The sequence below is a fragment of the Notechis scutatus genome, chromosome 1 (genome assembly GCF_049901735.1).
Source record: "Notechis scutatus isolate UNSWTSFEM ecotype Mainland chromosome 1, rNotScu1.2, whole genome shotgun sequence".
In the NCBI taxonomy this organism is placed as follows: Eukaryota; Metazoa; Chordata; class Lepidosauria; order Squamata; family Elapidae; genus Notechis; species Notechis scutatus.
In genome coordinates, this window is record NC_142009.1 from 271,108,479 (window position 1) to 271,130,417 (window position 21,939).

A 21,939-nucleotide genomic window follows, 5' to 3' on the forward strand; every position below is an offset into this window, starting at 1 on the left:
CACTGAACATCATAACCAGATTAGAAATAAAAAGGTGTGCTCTCTTAAACAAGATACTTACAAAAATGCAGATTTATAAAAGTGCAATGCTTTTCATTTTTGTTTAAATTAGGTAAAACATCTTTTTACAAATGAAGATAATATCACAACTTGTTGGTAATAGCACAAAGACATTTGTATAACTCTTAAGAAGAAATCACTTCTTAATCTCATATTGTATTTCAAAAATCTTACTTTACAAATGGCTTTAATCCAGATTGATTCTTTGGGCCATCGTTACTGTTGATTTTGATTTTTTTCTGTGTATTTCTATAAATTTCTGCTCCCCATGAAAAATGCCTTTCTGTTTGTATTTCGTAGTTCTCACACTTCAATGTTCTAAGATTATTTGCCAACACAAGCATGTTCATTCACTGTTTCCTGCACTAAAGTAAGTTTTTTGTTATTCTTCTAAACGTTAACAGGTCTCTTCCTTATGTTTACTAATATCTCTTCTCTAAAGCTTATATTTCACATATCTATATTCTACAATTATACTTTCTCTGCAGATTTTTACCTTTCCTTCACTTCTGCATAGATATATAGAGCATTGTGTTCTAAGGGAACATATTCACAGCAAAGATAAACCCCCAAGGGGACTCAATGACTCTCAGAGAGAGTGCTAACGACCAGATGACTATAAAGAAATATAATCTTTCCATTCCGCCCCCCACCATCCTGTCAGAACCTACCATTTCATCCCCCCACCATCTAGTCACAATTGATGAAGCTTCTTGAATGAGAAGCAAACCGTTTTCTTCTTGCTCAAAGAAGAACAGTCCAGTTGCCTTTTGAAAAAAAAACAGCATCTTTGAGACATCTATCACTAATACCTTAATTATATTAAACAACTACTTATTAACTTCACACTAGCTTTTATATTGCAAGTGCCATCAAGAAAATCATCAGAGAGATAACAAGTCAGGCCACTTTGGCAAGGCTTAAAAAAACAGCAGAAATTTGATGAAATAATGAATGTTAAGGTACGTACTAGCTAATTACTCAATACAGAGAAATTATATATAGACAAACTGTATAGGGAAACACTGTATATGAATGGAAGGAAAGACGTAACATTGAGAGGAGCAAAATAGATAGCTGATAATCTATGCTGGCTGAGTACTTCTGAGAGTTGAAGTCAACCCATCTTGAAGTTGCTGAGGTTAAGAAATACTGATCTAATCAAGCAAGAGAAATTATTTCTGGAAAAAAATAACAATTTGCAGAAGGTCCCTCATTGAAGTTGTCAAATAAGCTAATGGTCCTGAAAAATATATTATTTCTTAATAACTATAGGTCAATACAGGTGGCGCAGCAGTTAGAATGCAGTACCACAGACCCCTTCTGCTGACTGGTGGCTGCCAGCAGTTCAATTCTCACCAGCTCAAGGTTGACTCGGCCTTCCATCCTTCCAAGGTGGATAAAATGAGTACCCAGATTGTTGGGGACAATATGCTGACTCTGTAAACCGCTGTATAGCACTGTGAAGCGGTATATAAGTCTAAGTGCTAGTGCTAGACCTTGACTTACAACTGGTCAATTAACAACTGTTCAGTTATGATGGCTGCACCACCACCACCGTCATCACCATCACCTGCAGTCATATTTGGGGTATTTGGTAACTGACTCATCTTTACAGCTGTTTGCAACATCCCATGGCCACATGTCTGCAATTTGTTGTATTTTTTTGGCTGGTTTCTGGCATTCACTTCCAGTTTCCAGCAAAACAATACATATTGGGGACAACTGATTTGCTTAATGACTGTACCATTCACTTAATGACTGCTGCATTTGCTTAACAACTGCCACAAAAAAGTGGGAGGAAAAATCAGGTCCAGTCACATGATGCCTTGACTTATAATCACAACAATTAACAACCGTAATTCTGGGCTCAATTAGTCATGTGTCAAGGACTATCTGTATAAATAATGTTCAAATACTACCATCCTTTGTGTACTTTGATAATAGTTCAATTTTAACAGAATTTAAGGGATCTGTAATCTTTAATTCTAGTATAGTAGCCTTTAGTAGTGCCTTATCATTGTGATGAGATTGGTAGTCCAAAATGTAGGGGACCATTGTTCCTCCACCCATTTACTAGATGATGTGCTATTAGGAGAATAAAGTATATTGTTACTGTTTTAAATAATATAATTTAATTCTAACATGTCCTTTCATACATTTTTGTCCTTACATTCTCTTTAAGATTTCTTTTTCAGCATCCCATCCCTTGTTCAGTTCCGAAATTTAGCTGTGCCCTCTCTGTATGATCAGTTGGTATCAGAATCCTTTCTAGTTCACTAAAGAAGTCACCTATGTTTGGGAAAAAAATAAGGATGTTGTGTGGGAACAGAATGAATAATCACTTTTTCCCCCCAGACCTTTTTCTAAGGCATTATTATAACAATTATATTTCTCATTTTCTCTTGCAGAAGGATATTAAATTTTGTCAGCCTTTATGTCATATATAAAAGAAGTAATACTTCATTTTCAAAGAACAGGATGGCTACAGTAATAATGCTAATAGATGCCAGTCTTTCATATGTCACCAGTTCAACCCTTATGGGAACTGACTAGACCTGAAAATTATCATCTGAAAGTGGTTTAATGCTCTTTGTGAAAATTACTAACACAATAAACTCTTCAACTCATCTGTCAGAGAAAAGTGAAAATAGAATGTGGCTGATTGAGTCTGAAAGCAAAAATCTTAGCCATTTGTTCTTAAGAATGCCCATAATCTTGAATGGAATATTAAAAGGTGTGTTATAAATGTGATCAAATTCTGACTTTGAATTTTTTATTTTATTTCTTGATGAGATTAAAGGTTTCACTTCTTTGTTATGGATCACATTCACTAATCTTTTATAGTTTTTGATAAGTGTAACACTTCCAATATTAATGTGCAGAAAGTGTCCTTCTCCATCATTTCTGACTTCTATCATCACAACTGAATATCAGTGATTTACAAAGCTAACTATTGCTTCTTTCCTCTGAAAAATGAGAAGGTTGTTAGTCCAGGCAAACATGACCAAACTTAGTCATCTATGTTTTGTGGGAAATTTCTTTCATTTGGAGCTTTCTTTGCACCAAGAAAACCATTTAGTCATGAGCTTTGAAATTCTTTCAACATAGCTCTCTCTCACCTTTTACCTAAAGAAATAGCATTCATGAAAGCCAACATATAAATCTGTATAACCTTGAATCAGAATTACTAGCACAACCTTTCTAAGACAAATAGAAAAGAGGAAAAAGATTTTTTTAATTAGATGTATTCTAGGCAGTGCTTTGGGGTCTTCAAAAATAATGGAAGATGGAAAGGAAGCTGAGAATTCAACCTTTTAGAACCATTAGCTTACTTTTAGAGATACAACTTGCATATAACAAAAAACTCAATATTTGCAAGAGATGTAATTTTTTAACTACTTAAAAGAAACATCAAAAATACAAATTATCTTGTCAATTCTATAACACTTGAAATGGCCGGATGGTAGTATGTTATCTATAACATACAGGATGAAGATTGTACTGAATTCAGTGTCCACTCCCATTTTCCCACCAAGAAGTTAGGTGGAAGGAAACAAATTAAGTGGAAGCAAATAACAGCATTGGGGAAAAGCAGTGAGCAACTCTGTTTAAATGAAATTACTATTACCCTGTTTCTCCAACAATACGGCCTCCCCCAATAGAAAGTCCCAGCATGTTTTATAGGCATGAAACGAAATTAAGCCCCTCCCCCTAAATTAAGGCCTATATTAAAACATGCAAAATGATGGGGAATGGTGGGGGGGGGCTTGCCATTAGGAAGTACTTTTGTTGCACACCCGGATATGGTGCTGCCTGCGTTGACCCCGATACGAAGTACCCCACCAACGCCGAGGTCAACATCCAAGCCGTCGCCGCCCGCCTGAAGATGCAAGGGGGTGGGGGGAATTAAGTCACCCCCGAAAAGACGGCCTAGCCATTTTTTCGGGGCTCAAAAAAAAATAAGACCCGGCCTTATTACATGAGAAACACGGTATTTGCAAGACTGGATGGTGGTGGTGGTGAGTTTGGAGAACAGAAGTTAGCAATATATGTACTCCAAGCACCCAATCTGTGACCTGCAAACTGAGGTTCCCTCAACCAGGTTCCTTCAGAAAACCATCTTAGTGTTTCTGTTGCTCTTTTGCTTGCCACTCTCCCCAAGAATTCATTCTAAATGAAGATATAGTCAGATTTTTAAAAATTTCTCACCTAAGTCTTTCTTACAAGAACAAAACATTTTCCATTAGCTGTGTTGTTGAACAGTAAAGTTATACTTTGCATCAATGAAACCATAGGCATTTTGCAAAAACTTGCAGTAATGATCTATGATTGGAAGATACTACTAGGAATTCTGGACAATAACAAAGACCACTGCACAATTCATTATAATTACAATATACCCTGTGCTCATCTAGGAAATCTTAATTGTATTCTTATCAAAATTGTATGAAAAAATAATTGAACTAACTTTCTATTGAGAATCTATTCCACAGAAGTGAAGTCTGAAATTAAGGATATGGTGAACGCACAATTACTGCAGACTGTTTTTCAAACATGCATTTTAACATTTAACAAGCTATTTTTAATGTAGCATGAGTTTAATAAGAACTAAACTATATTACTTTATAGACTTGCTTTTAAAAAGATATTATTTTTTGCTGAAGTTTATCCAGCCAAATGATGTTTACTCTGTGCCTAGTATACAAAAATGTTTTCCTTTCCAAACATACTTTTTACTTATGATTTTTGTAGAAAACACTTGCTTCTCTCACCATGAAAAGGTTAAGTAAACATTGTATGTAGTGATTCCTTTGTCTGACACAAATATGCTAATAAGGCATTATGGTCTCACAACCTGCTGGGACTGGATAGGTTGGTTTATTTTTCAAATCTTTTATCCTTGTATCCACTGTTTGCTCTTGTCCAGAGAAAAATCCAGGAACATGCAGACAACCTATACAGTTTTATGTAAGAATTCTGTTGTATATTGAATAATTTTACTATGACACTTTCTAAATGTTCTTAATTTTAATATTGTGAACTTTTAGAGTTTGGATTGTGGCCCATCTTTAACAAAATAGCTTGAATACAAGCTATTTTAATTCTGTAAGCATACTTAGGACTTAGAACCCTCAGTAAGAAACACACACCATAATTTTTCATTGTGTTCTTCACCATTAATCATTAAAAAGTTGCCACTAAATAATACTATCATCAGTTTGGGCCAACTGTAATCTTCAACACTGAAGATAGTCCAGAGATTAAATGTCCTCAGCTGTTCTTTCTTACATCCCTATTCAGATCATTTTATTGAATTGTATCTGGTAATAATTTCTGAACTGTGCAATGGACTTGGTAAGAATTCCACAATACAATACAATAATGATAGTGTGCAGGGATAATGCTTATTATGTGTTACTGATCATATATTTGCTCTCTCAAGGATTTCAGTATTTATTTTCTTCATTTCTAGCATTTGTCAAAAACCATTGATAATGTCACTATTTTGGTTCATTCTGCTCTTCAACATATTTCAATGTGAAATAAATGTGCATGTACTGAAACAGAATGTATGAAGAACTAATATTAAACATTGTGTCAAAGCTAATGAATAATATCAGATACCAGTGAGGTTGCTTATTTGGAGTTTTTCTCACAAATTAAAAAGGGCCATGGACCAAGAAAGCAACTGCACCCAAAAGAGGTTAAATGTAGCCATTTCCTAACAACCAGTTCCATGATTCTTATATGTACCAATACCTGTCATTTCTAACTACACCTTACTGCATGATGTCAGGTAAGCTATTCCGTTTTGCATATGCTTCTATTGTGACACAACTTTCTCTCACATCTGAATGCCAATGATGGCTTGGAAAATTCTATAAGGGAGCACTTGCTTCTTGACTTCTGGACCATTTAATGGATCATTACAAACTGTTGGGGGAGGATGTTATTGGGCCTTTTTTAACTGTTCATCTCGAGAAATTCAATGGCCTGTAAAAAAGAAAGAGAGAAATAAGATTTAATAGCCAAGCCATCCACTGTGGGAGGCCAAAAATCTAAAATGGCATTTGCAATAGTCTCTTTTTTTGTGCATTGCATTTGAGACACATGTTTAAAAATGACGTTTTGATCACATGGTTTCAGTTGCTTTCCCTACTTCTTTGAGTACATCCCACCTGCTCTCCTAACAGAAATCCCTTTTAAGGAGAGACATTATTAGAAATTTGTAACTTGTTCATTGTGGAAATGTAACCGATATACAAATAGATACTGTATATGTTTGCTTATTGGCCTGCCATCTTTCTAATTCTAGGCTAAAATAATGAAAATTTCTTCACCTGCTTATGGAGGTCTATGGAGATTCTCAGTCATGCAGGTCATGGTTGTCCCAAAGGTACTTTTTTCAAGAGGCAACTGGATTTTCTGGTTTTTCTTTGAAGATGTTTCACTTTTCATCCAAGAAACTTCTTAAGCTCTTCTCTTCAGCTCTGAAAAAGCTTCTTAGATAAGAAGCTAAACGTTTTCAAAGAAAACCCAGAAAGCCCAGTTGCCTCTTGAAAAAAGCACCTTTGGGACTGCTTATGGAGGATTGGCTTATTAGTTGCTTAAATCCAAAACAGGAATGTTAAAAATGTGTTTGTCATGTAACGCTTTTTTATATGAACTTATCCAATAAAAACCCATTTTTCAAACCAATATATATGAACTTGAAACCACTATAAGTAAAAACTCTGTCTCAGCAAATATATATTAAGGAGAAATTCATACACTGTAGACTGAAAATAATGCTTAATCTAAAAGTAACAATTTGCCCATTTCTCTATAAATAAACCAAACGTGCTTTATAAAATGCTTGACTTTACAGAGAAATTATCTGTGAATGATGCTTCAAGTTATCCAAAAGAGCATTTGCTGAATTCAGTTCAGTCTAGCTGATGAGCATGTGTCCTAATACATTATACATTTGCTGCAGGGCTTGGCTTCCCCAGAGAGTATTATGTCCAACACTGCTAAAACTTTTCAGAAGAGCCTACTACAATCTCTTCTTATATTACCAAGTCTTAATCCTCATGTAATAATTTACCTTTTCTGGATCATTTTAGTGGCCCACTTTATCAAATTTATATCATCTCATCTCGCAAAGTGAAGTAACACTGAGCTTACAATATAATAAAACATACAGAAATAAAAACCATTCTAAAACATAAAAACAGATTAAAATTACAAACTAAAAAGTGAAGTTATCTGAAATCCCTCAAAAGCAACCACTCATCTCTGAATCCTTAAATCCATCTTTATACAGATGGAGCTTATTAATAGCAGTAAGTATCTCTAAAATAACATGCCTGAACATTACTATGTCCAAATGTCAGAGTTTACAGAAATCACCCCTAGACATTCAGGATAGTAATGGACACCAACGCATGATATGCCCTTCAAAAGCTTTGAAAATCAATGCTTCCAAAGCACTCTCTCCAATAGTCTGAAATAGTGGAGGCAGCAGTATATCCATTAGTAAATAGTTCTTCTATAAAAGTATCATTTGTTCTTGTCTTGTGTTTAGGTATAATAAACAGCTGCCACTTTTAAAAGCTTTAAAAACACAAGCAACAAAATCAGCAAACCTGCTATGGGAGATCTGCAGAAAGTTCTTGACAAAGGAGAATATATTCCCTTGAAATCTGCTCCTGTGTTTGAAAGTAAATTTATTCAGGTAATTTATTTTTTGAAGTGCACTTGTTTAATTGGTAGAAAGATTTTCAATTACAGGGACTGAAAAAGTAAAAAAGATAGATGGAAAGGTTAGCCCACTACTTGTTCCCTCAGGCTTTTCCCTCCATACCAATATAGGACAGCAGGATTAAGTAGCTTTTATCAGAATTATTGTTTAACTTTCTTTCCTTTCTACCTTGAAACAAGAAATAACTAATTTCTTTTAAGAAACCACTTTGGATACTGAGAATTCAAATAATTCAATTCAATTTTACCAATTTGGAATAAAAATTTTTTATCTACCTTCAAGGCTAGTATTGTTCAATGCAAACAGATTTCTAAGTGGTTTTTCACAGATGTTTGCAATGTCCTTTTTAAAAAATAGGTTTTATGAATAGTTATATCGTTTTGCAGCATTTCCAATCGCTATTGAAGCACCATGTCCATTCCAAATTTAAAGTCCATTACTAAACCCCAGAACTTTTAAGCTGTGGATCCTCCTAGGGTTCTCTCCTGTCCCCTCTTCTTTTCATTCCTAGTATACAGCTGTTCAAGTCATCCAGGCATTGTATATATTAAATCAAAAGCACAACATACACAAAGGGTTTGTATTCTATGTAAAGCATATGAAATATTTTGTTTGCATATCCTAGTCTACAAGGCATGCATCCTTTGTTACTCACATCATACATACTATTGCTTGAATATGTAATAGTTGCCTTTTAACTTTTTTTTTAAGTCTGTAACAAAGAAAGCAGCAACACCCAGCATTACTATTCCTTTCTTTAACCCCCAAGGGAACTCTTAATGATGAATTGCGCCTCAGAATTTAATTTGGTTTGGTTTGATTTAGGCCACATTAACAACTTAATCCTGTCAAAACTTGAATTAAATTGAATTTCTCCAGTTAGCAGCTGATCAATTTAGGAAAGACATTAAAACTGCTGTATTATTCCTAATAGAAGATCTGAGTCATATCTTGGTGCTTGGTTTTCTCAGATCCTATACTTTGAATTCTTTTGCAGGAAATTGGACTAATTGGTTTAGATGTCCCTTTCAAACTGTCATGAGAAAAGGATTATGCAATGCTATGGGTTGAGGTCTCAAGAGACTACTATAGCATAGGGGACAAATTTCATTTTTTTTGCTATGAGCTCAGGGGAGGAAGGGAAGGACAGAAAGATGTTGAGCTAGCCAAGATCAGAAAATGTGCAATTCAGGTCACTAAAACTTGCTAAACAGAGTGATCAAGCTGTCAGAGAGTGAAACGCAATTGAAAAGCATTGCTAAACAAGCAAAAATTCCATAATTTGGTAATGCTCAGGGAATCTGGACATGAAATGAGGTTGTCACAACTGTTACTTCCAGCAGTGTGACTAGCCTGCAACAGGATCTTTTGCAATAGGCAACTGAGATACCACTGGACTAAACTGACGAGTGATATCCAGGGACAACTCTTAAGGACTCTTATTAATCTCAAAGAATAATTTCATAATTCAGGGTAACCCTGTACTTTTCAGCTCTTTGATCTTGGAGAAAGTTAGACGCTAAGGGATCAGTTCTGGCTGAAGACCTCAGGTTTGGTCTCCTGGCTTTCCATTGAAGCCTCCTCCTTCTCCTTCAAGGAAGAATACAAAATGTATTACCTTAAACTGGTGTGCCAATTATGGCCCTTCTTCATTAACCCTATGGTATAGATTTGCTTTGTCAATGGCAAATCTACACCATTTCTAAGACTGAAATAAAAATAGCTACTAATTAATTACTCTGATATATTATCCTCTACTTAGACTCAATTTCTAAGAGATACACATGACTGTTTATGTATAAAATTTAGAATCAATAAAACTCATGTAGCTATTCTAATGCTGCAGTGCTTTAACTTTAGCATTATACTGTATATATGCTCTTTGGAGTGATTATCAAAACATACTTTTAATGTGTTTTAGTAAATACCCTAAGTTCTAATTCAATCAAAAGTAAGTTGTCAGTTGTATAATGTTATCCAGGAATTAAATGTACTCTTCAGCTCAACCCAACAAATGGACCTTGGTATAAGTATTTAATTACCGTAACTCTCTTCATGTACTGTACTTTAACACTTGTTTATAGCTCTTCATCATTTCATATGCTAATTCTTTTTTGATGAGCCATTGAGGTGAATTCATCTTGTGGTGACTATATGAGTAACTGTTTATCATCTTGATAAATTTTTGTAATAACATAGTTTTTCCAAGAATGTATCTATTTTGAGTTCATTCATATACTGTAACCATTATTGTCATCTTTTACTTCCCCCTGATTTGCTATAATTCTTTTTTCTTAATTTCATCATTCACTCACGCGCCAGAATTATGTTAGTTTCTGGTAACTGCACTTTTTATTATGCTTGGAACAAACTTTTTTTTTTCAGGTAAATAGGAAAGGTGGATCAATTTACCTTCATAATCGTCCCAACTATGTGACTGTGGGCATATGTGCCTCTAGCACAAAACTGTCAATGCCAAATGTAATGCTGCTTGCCAATTCATCTCCCTATTCCTCCAAAGAAGACCTTTCAGCCTACCCACCATCTACCCAGCCCTCACACTCCAAAGAAGAACTGGTACTCACCAGGTGAGTTAACTACTGAACTAAACTACTAAACTATTTTTAAAAAATACTCAAGTATATAGTTATTTACCGTAAGTTGATTGGGAGAAACAGGACAAATTTTATCCACTATTCCCATTTTCTCTTATGTAAGAACTTTTTCCATACACAAGATTAATTTCCTTTTGTAATTACTCTTAACATCAAAAATCCATTTATTATCCCTTATAAATCCATTTATAGCTCATAAATTACTTTCAGTTCTTGCTGAAGATTGCCCAGCTGATGCCAGTGATGCCACTGATAAAATGAAAGTGTGTGATTGATGTGTGATATAATATATATATATATATATATATATATATATATATATATATATATATATAATTTGTAGCAGTAATCATTAGTATATATACAAATATATATATATATTTGTAGCAGTAATCATTAGTAGTAACCTATGTTATAAAATAAAATTAGTGGTTAAGACACCAGGCTAGAAAACGCAAGACTGTGGGTTTTATTCCTACTTTAGACACAAATGAAGCTGAGTGACTTTGGGCCAGTCAGTTTCTCTCAGCCTTAGGAAGCAGGCAATGACAAACCACTTCCAAACCATATCTGTTTTTTCTGATGATGTTCTTCTTAATAAAATAGAAAAATATAGTCTAGATCACGGATGTCAAACTTAATTGCGTCACATGACGTATTGTGATGTATTGTGATGTTTTTTGCCTTTGCAGAGCCAGGGTAGGTATGTATGGCCTGCACATGAGGCATCAAGCCTCACAGGCATCCACCTGCCAGTTTGACGGGCCTGGTTCGACAGGCCAGGTCTAGATGATACGGTATCTAAATGGCCCAAGCAAGTAACAAGTAACATAGCACTGATGAGGTGTCACCCAAATGGAAACTGGCACCAATGTAATGCAGTGAAGGACATACATGGAACATTATAAAATTAGAGTGCCAGATAGTGCAAAACTAGAAATGTACCTTAAAATGTTATGCATTTTTGCATTGTTACTTTTTTCTTATTTTACCATTCAAGAAGTTGGAAAACCTGTCTGGATTACGTATACTATTCAATGGCTTCTTTCTATTATATGCACTCCTGTTGCCAGTCTTCCTTCATAAAATGTACTTTTGTACATGTTTGTTTACAGGCAATCCAAATCAATAATTAAATCTGTTTGAAACCTGTCCTGTTCAATGTAATGAATTGTTAAAATGTTACCTTTCTGACACTGATGTGACAACTTTGTTGCAGGTTCTTGCCTTTGCAGTTTGTAGATCTCTCCGTTCACTCTGCTAATAAGAGACGGCTGAAGCTGAAGTTGGTGAATGGTCGCTCCTACTACCTAGAACTCTGCGCTTCACCACAGAGGCAGAGTGAGATATTCTCTCAGTGGGTGCGGCTCATCAATCTGCTGAAATCTAAATCTGAAGGGCCTTCAATTAATACTCTTTATAAGGATTTTGAAACCCAGGAGGACAATAAAGCCATCGGGAATAAAACAGGAATACAAGTAAGCATATACTGGGTAGACCCAACATTACTTCACAAGCCAGGAATATTGTTGGAAATGAGACCCTGAGCAGTCAAACACCACATATACCAAAACTGTTCAATAAAATAGGTATTTTTGTAAAGTTGATTTTTTTTAAAAAAAGTGACTTCGATATCAATTCTTTGTTCACTTTACCATGTTAGGGAAAGTACCTTACATATAAACTGACCTTTAATTTTTTTGATGTTTCTAAAAACTGGTGTGAAGAAAAAAAAACATTGCTATGCTTTTATTGCTTTGCTCTGAAATAGTCTTACAAGTCTTCAGAGAAGATTGGGAGATACAAGCATACATTGCTTAATAAAATTATTGGTTAGTGGGTTGGCCTGGCCCAAATTCCTATTTAAGCAGAAGAAAATTTTTGAACTGCTAAGATAAAAATATAGATAGACAGAAAGATGGAATCTAAATAATTCATTCCTTAAGAATCCCTGCCTGAAAAATGATCATGACAAAAGGAAATCTTGAAAGAGAATATAGTCATCCAGAGCAAATTACACATTTTGCGGTGTCATACAGTTTTCAAATCAATTGCACATGTAAAAGAAACCAAGGTATCATACACACTGAAGTAATTCAGAAACATTTGATATTGGGCAATTTTATATATCACAATTAATTGCTGTACAATTAAAAAAAACTCCTAAGGTATTTCATGTGTAACACAAAGGCATGGCAATCCCACAGGTTCCTTTTCAAAAGGCAACTGGACTTTCTTTGTTTTTCCTTGAAGATGTTTTGCTTCTCATCCCAAAAATTTCTTCCGTTCTTCAAGGAAAAAGTCCAGTTGTCTTTTGGAAAAAGTACCTTTGGGACAACCATGACCTAGATAACTGAGAATCTCCATAGACAAAAGGCATGGAAAGTAATAGAAAAAAATTAAAAATCCTGGAGAAATTTTATGTTGTGGATGAATCAATAAAAATGTTCTATTTCTTCAAATCCTACATTTCAATTCAATAATTCAACTACATAATACATTTTCCAGAGTGGCATTATATAATATACATCCCACATCCCACTAGTAAAAATGTCACCCAATTAAAAAAAAAAAAAGTGTTGCTAGACTTGAACATTTCACACATGATCTGCAGCCAGGGGCTCTCGATGACTGAAAAATAGGCAGCCAAAAGCCTGGAATGTTACATCTTAAGGATTCTGCAGCCTATATAGTATGAACTTAAACATGATATAAAATATACACTTTTCAAGAGCTATTCTAGGGAGGTTCCATAGGAGAGGATATCTTTTTTTTTTTCAATGTCTTTTCTACTGTCAGTCCGCAGCCAGCATAAAGCAGGCTGCTTACAAATGATACAAGATCAGGACGCTGTGACATCAGCATAAGGTGTCCTTAATGCAAGTATTTGAAAAAATCTAGAATTAGCTGCATACCACGTGGTTAACTTCTATGCGAGAGAAACCATGTCATCTCTGAAAAGCAATGAAAAATAATGACATCTTAAATCTTAATCCACAGACCTTTTAAGTCCAAATAACTGGATTTAGTGTGCAGTTATATACATTTAACTGAAATTATTACATGTAGTGACAAGAAAAATGCAAAAAAGAATAAGCTGCACAGCAGAATCTTTTAAAGTAAATCAATGTTACAATATGCTCTGTGACAATACATTTAAATATAAATCATACTTATCTATGGAAATTCTCAGTCATGCAGGTTATGGTTATCCCAAAGGCGTTTTTTCAAGAGGCAGCTCCAGAGCTGAAGAAGCTTCTTGGATGAGAAGTGAAACGTCTTCAAAGAAAAACCAGAAAGTCCAGTTGCCTCTTGAAAAAGACCTTTGGGACAGAAATCATACTTACAAATATTAAATTTAATAATAGTTTAAAACCTATTAAAATATTGCTAATGTGATTTCATGTATTCTTTTCTGCTTGTCATTTTGTGCCTCTCATTCTTCCCAATCTACAGGGAAATATTTGGGTTAAATATTCTAGGTTGCACTCTGAATCATCTCCACAGCAAATTCACAGAAACTCATGGTAGTTTTACTGTACAGAGTTTTATACCAGGTGTTCAGGTTTTGCTACATATGGCCTGATTCTGTATGCTTTCTTGTTCTTTCTTCCTCAGGAAAAAAACACAGTAGAACCTCTTACAAATCAACCAGTCAGTCAAGAGTCAACAGAACTCAGTAAGAAAGCATCTTCCAAGCGTGTCACCTATTCAGATGTTGTGGGTTCTATTGCAGAATTTCAGAACAAGAGCCAAACAATAGTTTCTTCCGACAGCTACATGAAACAGCCCCATGCAGACTCAATGAAACAAAACAAATTTAGTCAAGAATTAATCGGGACAGCTATCAGAAAGAAAAAATCTAGGTAAGTAAATACAGATTGATGTGTGTGTGCGCGCACACGCACGCACACACACATATAAGGACATATGCAGGCATACGTACAATACATATATTTTCCATCTTCTGATTCAGCATAGAGTTTTTATACCAGTACATCTGGCTTGTAATGCAGCCTTTGGAGCACTTTACATATTCCTTGGTCCTAAGACCCCATTTATTAAGCACACTAGAGGGATGGTGAACCATAGGATTTCAAATTTTGATCTAGAACACAAAGAAGAAAATACCAAAAGATAAATCTACATCTGAATGTCTAAAATGAAAGTAATATAACTCTAAAACTAAGGTGACTAAGGTAATAAATTCACATTATCAACTTTGAACAATGGACATTTTGCATTACATAAGTAACTATTTTAACAGAGCAACTATCTAACATTTACTAGTTGTACAATCTCAAATTTATTAATATTCTTTTAACTTGCAGTTGGAAAAAAAATTAAACAAAATGTACCCAAACAATGCAATAAAATACAGCAGCATTCCCCAATCTGATGGCCCCCAATTATTTGAAACTCACCTCCCATAATCTCTAGCTGACATGAACAATTTAGAATCTCACATTTTCTGCAGAGAAAGGAATTTGTATTGGAGTTTGAAACTGCACAATATGAATATTTCTACAAATTGATATAATTCTGCAAAGCAATGATAGAAGTGCCCATCCAAATGTAGCTTACCTGAAGTAGTAAATTGGGCAAAAGCATCTTAATATGGAGCAAGTATCAAATGAATAGCCTCGTGTTCTTCTTCTGCAACTGTTTATCACACTGCAAAGAGGCCTACAACTTTTTTAAACCCCCTAAATAAACAGCCATACCAAGGGTCTACAAACTTAGCAAGTTTAAGTCTTGTGGACTTAAACTCTCAGAATTCCTGAGCTAACATGACTGGAGGAACAATTCTGGGAGTTGAAGTCCACAACTATTAAAACTGTCAAATTTGAAGACCCCTGAGCTATACGAACAGAAGAAAACATTTAAATCAGCAACAATTCTTATCGTGGGTTTGGGAGAGATTCCAACATCGTTGAGGTGAATCAGAGAAATTTGTAAGGAAACAGCACTGAAAAGATGAGTAAGCCAGCTCCCCACATACTATGAACTCTTCTTGTGGCAAAATATGGAACTTGATTCCTTCAAAGCCATTACAACTTTGATTTTTGTTACCTACTTCAAATGCCCCTGCTTTGTTTAATAAAAGCAATATCTATTTGTTGCTGTGTGTAATTCAGCTTAGAAATCATAGAAAACTTAGAAATCTTCCTTAAATTCTCAGGATAAAATCTTACTAGTTTTGATTGTCCTTATTGCTTGCAGGGAAAGGGCACCTTTTACCAGAAGTGAAAAACGACTGCAATCTTCAGGTAGGAATAAACTTCATATCAAAGTGGATTAGGGCCAGCAGGCAAAGTCTTGGAACCCTGGAAAGCTCTTAGGAACAGGCAGTTTCCAGGTTAAAAAAATAGCTTTGTACCCCAGTAGAGAATTAGGAATATTCAGTTTAAAACTGCTCTCAGAATTATGCAACTGTGAAAGTATCAAGATCTTGCAGTGATAAAAACATTTTTACCACCTCTGCCTTATATGCAGTAACTATTCCTGAATTACCTTTAGCTATTTATTCAGTAGTAACTTAAAGTGAGAAAAACTTACAGGTGGTCCTCAATTTACAACCATAACTGGGGCCAGGATTTCCATCGTTAAAATTGGTGAAAAGCGAGGCATCACGTGATCAGACCCGCTTATCGCCGTTTTTATCATGGTCATTAAGCAACTCACACGCTCATCAAGCAACCCAGCTTGATATATTGCTTGCCTGAAGCAGATTGGAAAGGTTGCAAATCGTGACATGACCGCAGAATGCTGCAATTGGTCACCAATGCAAGTTGGTTTCCAAAAACGCCCCTATTGGGATCACGTGGCACAGGGGTGGTGCGATGGTCATAAGTGCAAGGACAGGTCATAAACCACTTTTTCTGAAGCCATCGTAACTTTGAACTGTTGTTAAAAAAACAGCTATAAGTCGAGGACTATCTGTAATGCAATTTGGTATGGCATCTTTCTGCATAGTCTGGAAGCTTCAGCTAGAGTGAAAGGCAGCAGCCTTAAGAATTCTTAATCATTTATAAAGTCCTGAGCTTCCCCACAGAAAACATTTCTTCCTATATATCTTTAATAGGCCACTGAAATCATTAGAAGCTTTTGTTGTTGGGCAATGTCCCGTGAATTTATGTTTGGCATCAGCAGGCAACCTTTTCTGTTATAGCACTCATTCTATAGAACAGTCTCTCTTAGAAATAGGCTGTGCACTGGCTTTATTACAATTTAAGCACATGATGAATTTTAAATTTGCTTTGGCATTTTAGGAAGCCTCTAAAATTGTTCATGGGTACTGGTTTTATTACATTTATTATTTCTTACTGCACTTTTTATCGTATCTAATATACATTTAACATTGCATGTAAGCCAGAAGTGTTTTGCATGACAGACTGTATATTTTATTCTGAGTAAAATCAAATGAACACTACTAGTATTAAGACTGCTAAACCTTAAAGTACAATAAAGAGGACATATTCAGTTACTGATCTGAACAACATTTTTAGTCAGTTGGTCCAACTTCCTCAACCCATGCCTTTGCTTGGAATATTAACACAGATGATATCTACCTACCCATTTTTCCTGTGGAAAGTCTCGGATCCTTTCAATTCCTCTACATTTCTATTCCTTCCATTATTCCAGTCCCATAATATTCCCTTGTGGTACTGATTGATGCATTCTTCCCTCACCAGTCTTTCCTGGTTTTAATTCTTTTTCACAGCACATTTTATCATCACAACTACAGCATCAACAACAATTATCCTTTCTACACCGTAACTCATTATTTACCCAGAGAGAAATGAAACAATAGCTTTCTACGTGAACTTATCATTCCTTTATCTTTAATATAATATTCCTTTATCAGACTTCTTATCCGTCAAGCCCACTTATCCACCTTGAGAAAGCACAAGACCATACTTGACCATCCCCAATTCTGGTGTCCCAGGCAGCCTTCAGTAATCCTAAATATTAATAAATAAGTAGATTAGGCAAAACCTGGCTCAAAAAACAGTATCTGTGAGAGGGAGTCCTAATGGATGATCACTTAAACATGACCCAGCAGTGTGTGACAGCAGCCAAAAAAGCTAATGTAATCCGTGGTTGTATAAACAGAGGCATAGAATCAAAATCATGTGAAATTATTGGTACCGCTCTATAAATCCTTAGTAAGACCATACCTGGAAGACTGCACCCAGTTTTGGTCACAATAGAAAAAAGATGTTGAGACTTTGGAAAAAGTGCAAAGAAAAGCAACTAAGATGATTAAAGGCCTGTGAACATGTGAAGAACAATTGGAGGAATTGGGTATGACTAGTCTAGAGGGAAAAAAGGACTGGGGTGACATGACAGCAGTCTTCCAGTATTTGAGGGACTCCCATAAAAGAAGAGGGGGTCAACTTATTTTACAAAGTATTAGAAGGCAAGACGAGAAACAATGGATTGAAACTCATCCAGGAAAGAAGCAACCTGGAATTAATGAGAAACTTTCTAGCAGTGTGAACAATTAACCAGTGGAACCGCTTGCCTTCAGAAGGTGCTTCATCACTGGAGGTCTTTCAGAAGAGACTGGACAGCCACTTGTCTGAAATGGTATAGGGTCTCCTGCTTGAATGGGGGTTGGACCAAAAGACCTCCAAGGTCCCTCCCAGCTCTATTCTGATTGATTCTGCCTTGTGTGTATCATTTTCTCTCCCAAAATTATCCACTTAGTTTAACCTCATGCTCCCAAGACTGGGAACAATAAACTTCTCACTATTCTCCTTTTGTACCTGGAGAACAAAGCCTCTTTCCCCAATCTCAAAATTTTCATCTGCTGAATCAGGCTGTGGAAACTACCTGGATCTTTGTATATTAAATTACCGAAGTAACCTCATAATTAAGTCCTGCGCCTTTTCATTGTCCCCATTGTCACTGCCAACCACAGTTTTTAACTGTCAACTGCAACCAGGCAACCACTAATAATTACATGACTGGTTTAAGGCCTACATCTGAGCAGAAGCAAGAACCTGATTCTGAAGCCCTTTACCACATCAGACATTTTGAGTATTTAAAATTTCTGGCTGGATTTGGGCTTTTCTGGAGGCATGGTAGTCTAACTGACGTTCCCAGACATGTTATTCATGTGTTCTGCCTGACAGTTTAAATTTAGAGTATATTTAAACTTTCCATAATATTTCAGCACAAGAATCATTTTAAGCAACCAAAGCCAAAAATAAAAAACCCAATAATTACTGCAATTCTAAAGAATGCCTTTCCTCATTTTTTTTCCTCCACAATTATCAATGGTGCCATTTAAAATTATTATTCTTAGGATTGACTATTCAATAAGGAATACATGTTCTTATATGTTGTGCTTACAGTACACAACTTTGAAACAGTGTGGAGCTGGAATTTTGCTTCCACTTGGCAGAACCGTCACATTATCCAGTGTTTGTAAATCAAATTTGTATGATTTTCGTCTGTAAAATTTGAGCAATGAAGATTCAATAAGAAGGCTTCTGAACATGTAGATTCTATCCAATTCATTAACTCAAATTGAACCAAAATCACAGAAGATGTACTCAGAGAATGACATCAGCAGCCTTTCTCTTCATCTAAAGCAGTATTTCACAATCTGTGCAACTCTGATATGAGTGCATTAAATTCCTAGAATTCTTAGCAATGGTTATGCTGGCTGGAGAATTCTGGTTGTTGAAGTTCACACAGAGGTTGAGAAATACTGATCTAATGTGAGCCACGCATACTATCAGATACTTGTATATAATATATGGGTGATTTTGGAAACATTTATCTGTGAATCTTATGAAACATCTTATGGTATATATAATAATAGCTAAGTAGCTTTTAAAATAGAAAGATAAGGTACCCCATTCTCTTTCTATTATTTCATTCATCTGCCAACTCTTGAAAACTATGTTCACTTTTGTCTGCTCTGTTTTCTTCAGAATTTTACTAAAAATTACTTTCTAGCCTGTCAACCTAACCCAGGAAGGATAATTTATTAGCAGGAGTAGGTTTTTATACAGGCCACAACCATGCTTTAGGATCTGTATGCATATCAGTATACAGAAAATGATTAGTTCTATCAAAGGTTCATTCATGAACTTCATAATTAGTGACTAGGAAATTGGTCATCAACCTTCATTATTCCCAAGCACATTTTGTCTGCAAAAGCAAAGAAATCAGAAAAACATCCATCATTAATTAAACATTAATCAAAAACTCTATTTTAAACTCCTAAGCATTAAAAGTCTGCCTTTCAATTACAAAAAAACAAACAAACCCCACCACCCTCTCCAACTCAATTTTTCAAACCAGTCAGTGACTCACAAGCAGGCTTATGAAAAGCCAATCAGATAATGGAAGCTAACCCATAGTACTACAACATGATCCTCATGATGAGGCAGCTTGACATTTAGATGGAAAAAAACATGGGAGAGACAGCATTTCCTGAAAAGGCCTGAGATAGGGGGAAAAAATCAGTGAAGACATAAAGCACCCTTAAAACTTTGTTGACATTTGAAACTGTGTTATTGATAGAAAACCAATCAAAATGACCTTTATTAACAAAATTCATTACTTAGTAAATTCTTTTGATAGTACAGTTTCTTCTGAATACTCATGTTCTGTGATTCTAACAACAGTAATTCAAATCCACATTCCTATTCCTATGTGTGTATCTCTGTAAATCTTTATAAAACCAATCCTTGAAACATATGAAACATATGTATATAACATAGAGCTCCTGATTATATACGCAGTATGCATTGGAAACATAGAATGCAAATGGAGTAAGAAGTGACATTAACAATGTGTATTAAAAGAATTATATGTCAGGTGCCTAGTATCTTGCTTAATCAGGTAACAAAAAGCATCCCAGTACTCAAATTTTATTGTCAGGATCTCTATTTGCATTTCGCTCATAGAAGTTGAATGGGGTGATGGCACTTTTTATCTGGGGCCTAAGTTATAGAAACATTAATCTTTTTTTATTATTGTCTGTGACTATCAATTAGAATTTTAATTCTGTGTAATTTAATTTTCATTGCATGCAGTCATATTTATAATATTCTATTTTTAAAAACTCACAACCATTCATTGTTTGGTTCTCAACGCACAAGCTAGAATTATGTTCGTCTGCCTTGTGACTCACTATATTATAGAAAAAAATGGTTTGGTACTCAATATTTTTGGTACTCATCACACCTCCTGGAACCAATTAATGATGAGTACTGAGGTACCACTGTATAAAAATAAATATGGATATATATATTTACATACATTTGTATTTGCAGATCATTTCTATAGATAGTAAAACTGACTCTTTCCTCATTATCTTTCTTTTCTTTCCCCAATCTTTTTCCACACCATTGCTTTTTCTTGCTATCCTGGATTTCTCAAATTCTTTAGCAATTTCCAGTGTAGCTATTTTCCCTCTGATTATCCTTTCTTTCCCATTTTTGCTTTAAGTCACTAAGCTTTCAAAAATTTACATTTTTCCTGTACTTCAGGTTCTCTATTGCATTTCACACCTACCCACACACCCATTTCTTTGATATATTCTTCTCAATGCATGCATGCCAAGGAGTTCATTTGTTTTCAAAACAGTGCTTTCCCCAGTTTTTCAACATCCATAAGATCTACTTTTGAAATAGTTTTTCACAGAACTATCATAGCTATTTTGTGTTATACCAAATAACTGAGATACAATTGATGTTTTAAAAACTATCCTTTCCACCTAGGGATAGCAATTCTCATGTATCTTGAAAATGGACAAAAGAAAACTAGCTTGTAAGCAGATATAGTTCTTATTAAAAACATTAATTAGCAACTTTAAAAGATAGTTGACTAAAGCTGGGAAAACGAAAGTCAGTTTTGTCTAAATCCTCAAATCTGGCTATACACACATACTTCCCTTTGATGCTTTTTCCTCTCTCTCTCTTCTTTTTCTCTTACACTTTTTAATCTGTTTTTCTGGGCTATATTTTCCTCATGTTCCTCCTGTTTTTTTACAGGAATCCTAAAAAATATCAGTCACCCTAAACTACTTTTTAACAAATAATATTGAAAAAATGTGCTGTCATATGAAAAGAAACTAAGCTGAAGATGCAAAGTGAAAGAAGAAAACAAAGTGATCAGATGGGAAAATGGAAAGTCAGAAACTGTATGAGTGTTCTCTTCAAGAATATAAAACTATTGAAATATCAGTGTGCATTTTGTTTTGTTTTTTAAATAATTTACCCACAAGAAAAATGTGTGCCTACTGCTGTTAATTCTTTATTTCATTCTGATTAAATTATTTATCTACAACATATAAAAACTCAAAACACAAAAAATACAAGAGAAGATAAACACAAATTAAATCTGCCTTCCTTCACAAAAATGTATGAATAACTATTTTTAATTATTAAATATTTATTCATTACTCACTGTTTCATAAAATCATGTTATCTCTTTCCACATTTTCTGGTATCCTTTTTCTACTATTGAAAACTCAGTGTTCTAAAGGCAGCT

The 21,939-nt window shown here is 34.9% G+C and overlaps 1 protein-coding gene across 4 annotated transcripts; it reads left to right on the top strand.

The window, feature by feature from the left end:
* The first annotated feature begins 346 nt into the window (after nucleotides 1-346).
* Nucleotides 347-21,604, top strand: GARIN2 (golgi associated RAB2 interactor family member 2). 4 transcript variants are annotated; one of them, XM_087951568.1, is made up of 7 exons: nucleotides 347-430; nucleotides 7,631-7,780; nucleotides 10,193-10,395; nucleotides 11,642-11,900; nucleotides 14,041-14,288; nucleotides 15,646-15,692; nucleotides 21,441-21,604. In XM_087951568.1, the coding sequence occupies exons 2-7, from the start codon at nucleotides 7,697-7,699 to the stop codon at nucleotides 21,485-21,487; spliced, it is 888 nt and encodes a 295-aa protein (XP_087807694.1). In that variant the 5' UTR covers nucleotides 347-430; nucleotides 7,631-7,696; the 3' UTR covers nucleotides 21,488-21,604. The 4 variants fall into 4 exon arrangements, with proteins under 4 accessions (XP_087807694.1, XP_087807695.1, XP_026526805.1 ...); XM_087951569.1 differs by lacking the exon at nucleotides 347-430 and adding an exon at nucleotides 2,716-2,797; XM_026671020.2 differs by lacking the exon at nucleotides 347-430 and having other exon boundaries at nucleotides 7,603-7,780.
* Nucleotides 21,605-21,939: the final 335 nt, after the last annotated feature.

What these genes read in the sequence shown, in the direction of transcription:
- GARIN2 (XM_087951570.1), top strand. Translation starts at nt 7,697, where the DNA reads ATGGGAGATCTGCAGAAAGTTCTTGACAAAGGAGAATATATTCCCTTG. An exon ending in GGAATAAAACAGGAATACAA is followed by an intron (nt 11,901 to 14,040) that starts GTAAGCATATAC and finishes TTTCTTCCTCAG; the next exon opens with GAAAAAAACACAGTAGAACC. An exon ending in AAAACGACTGCAATCTTCAG is followed by an intron (nt 15,693 to 20,835) that starts GTAGGAATAAAC and finishes CAAATTCTTTAG; the next exon opens with CAATTTCCAGTGTAGCTATT.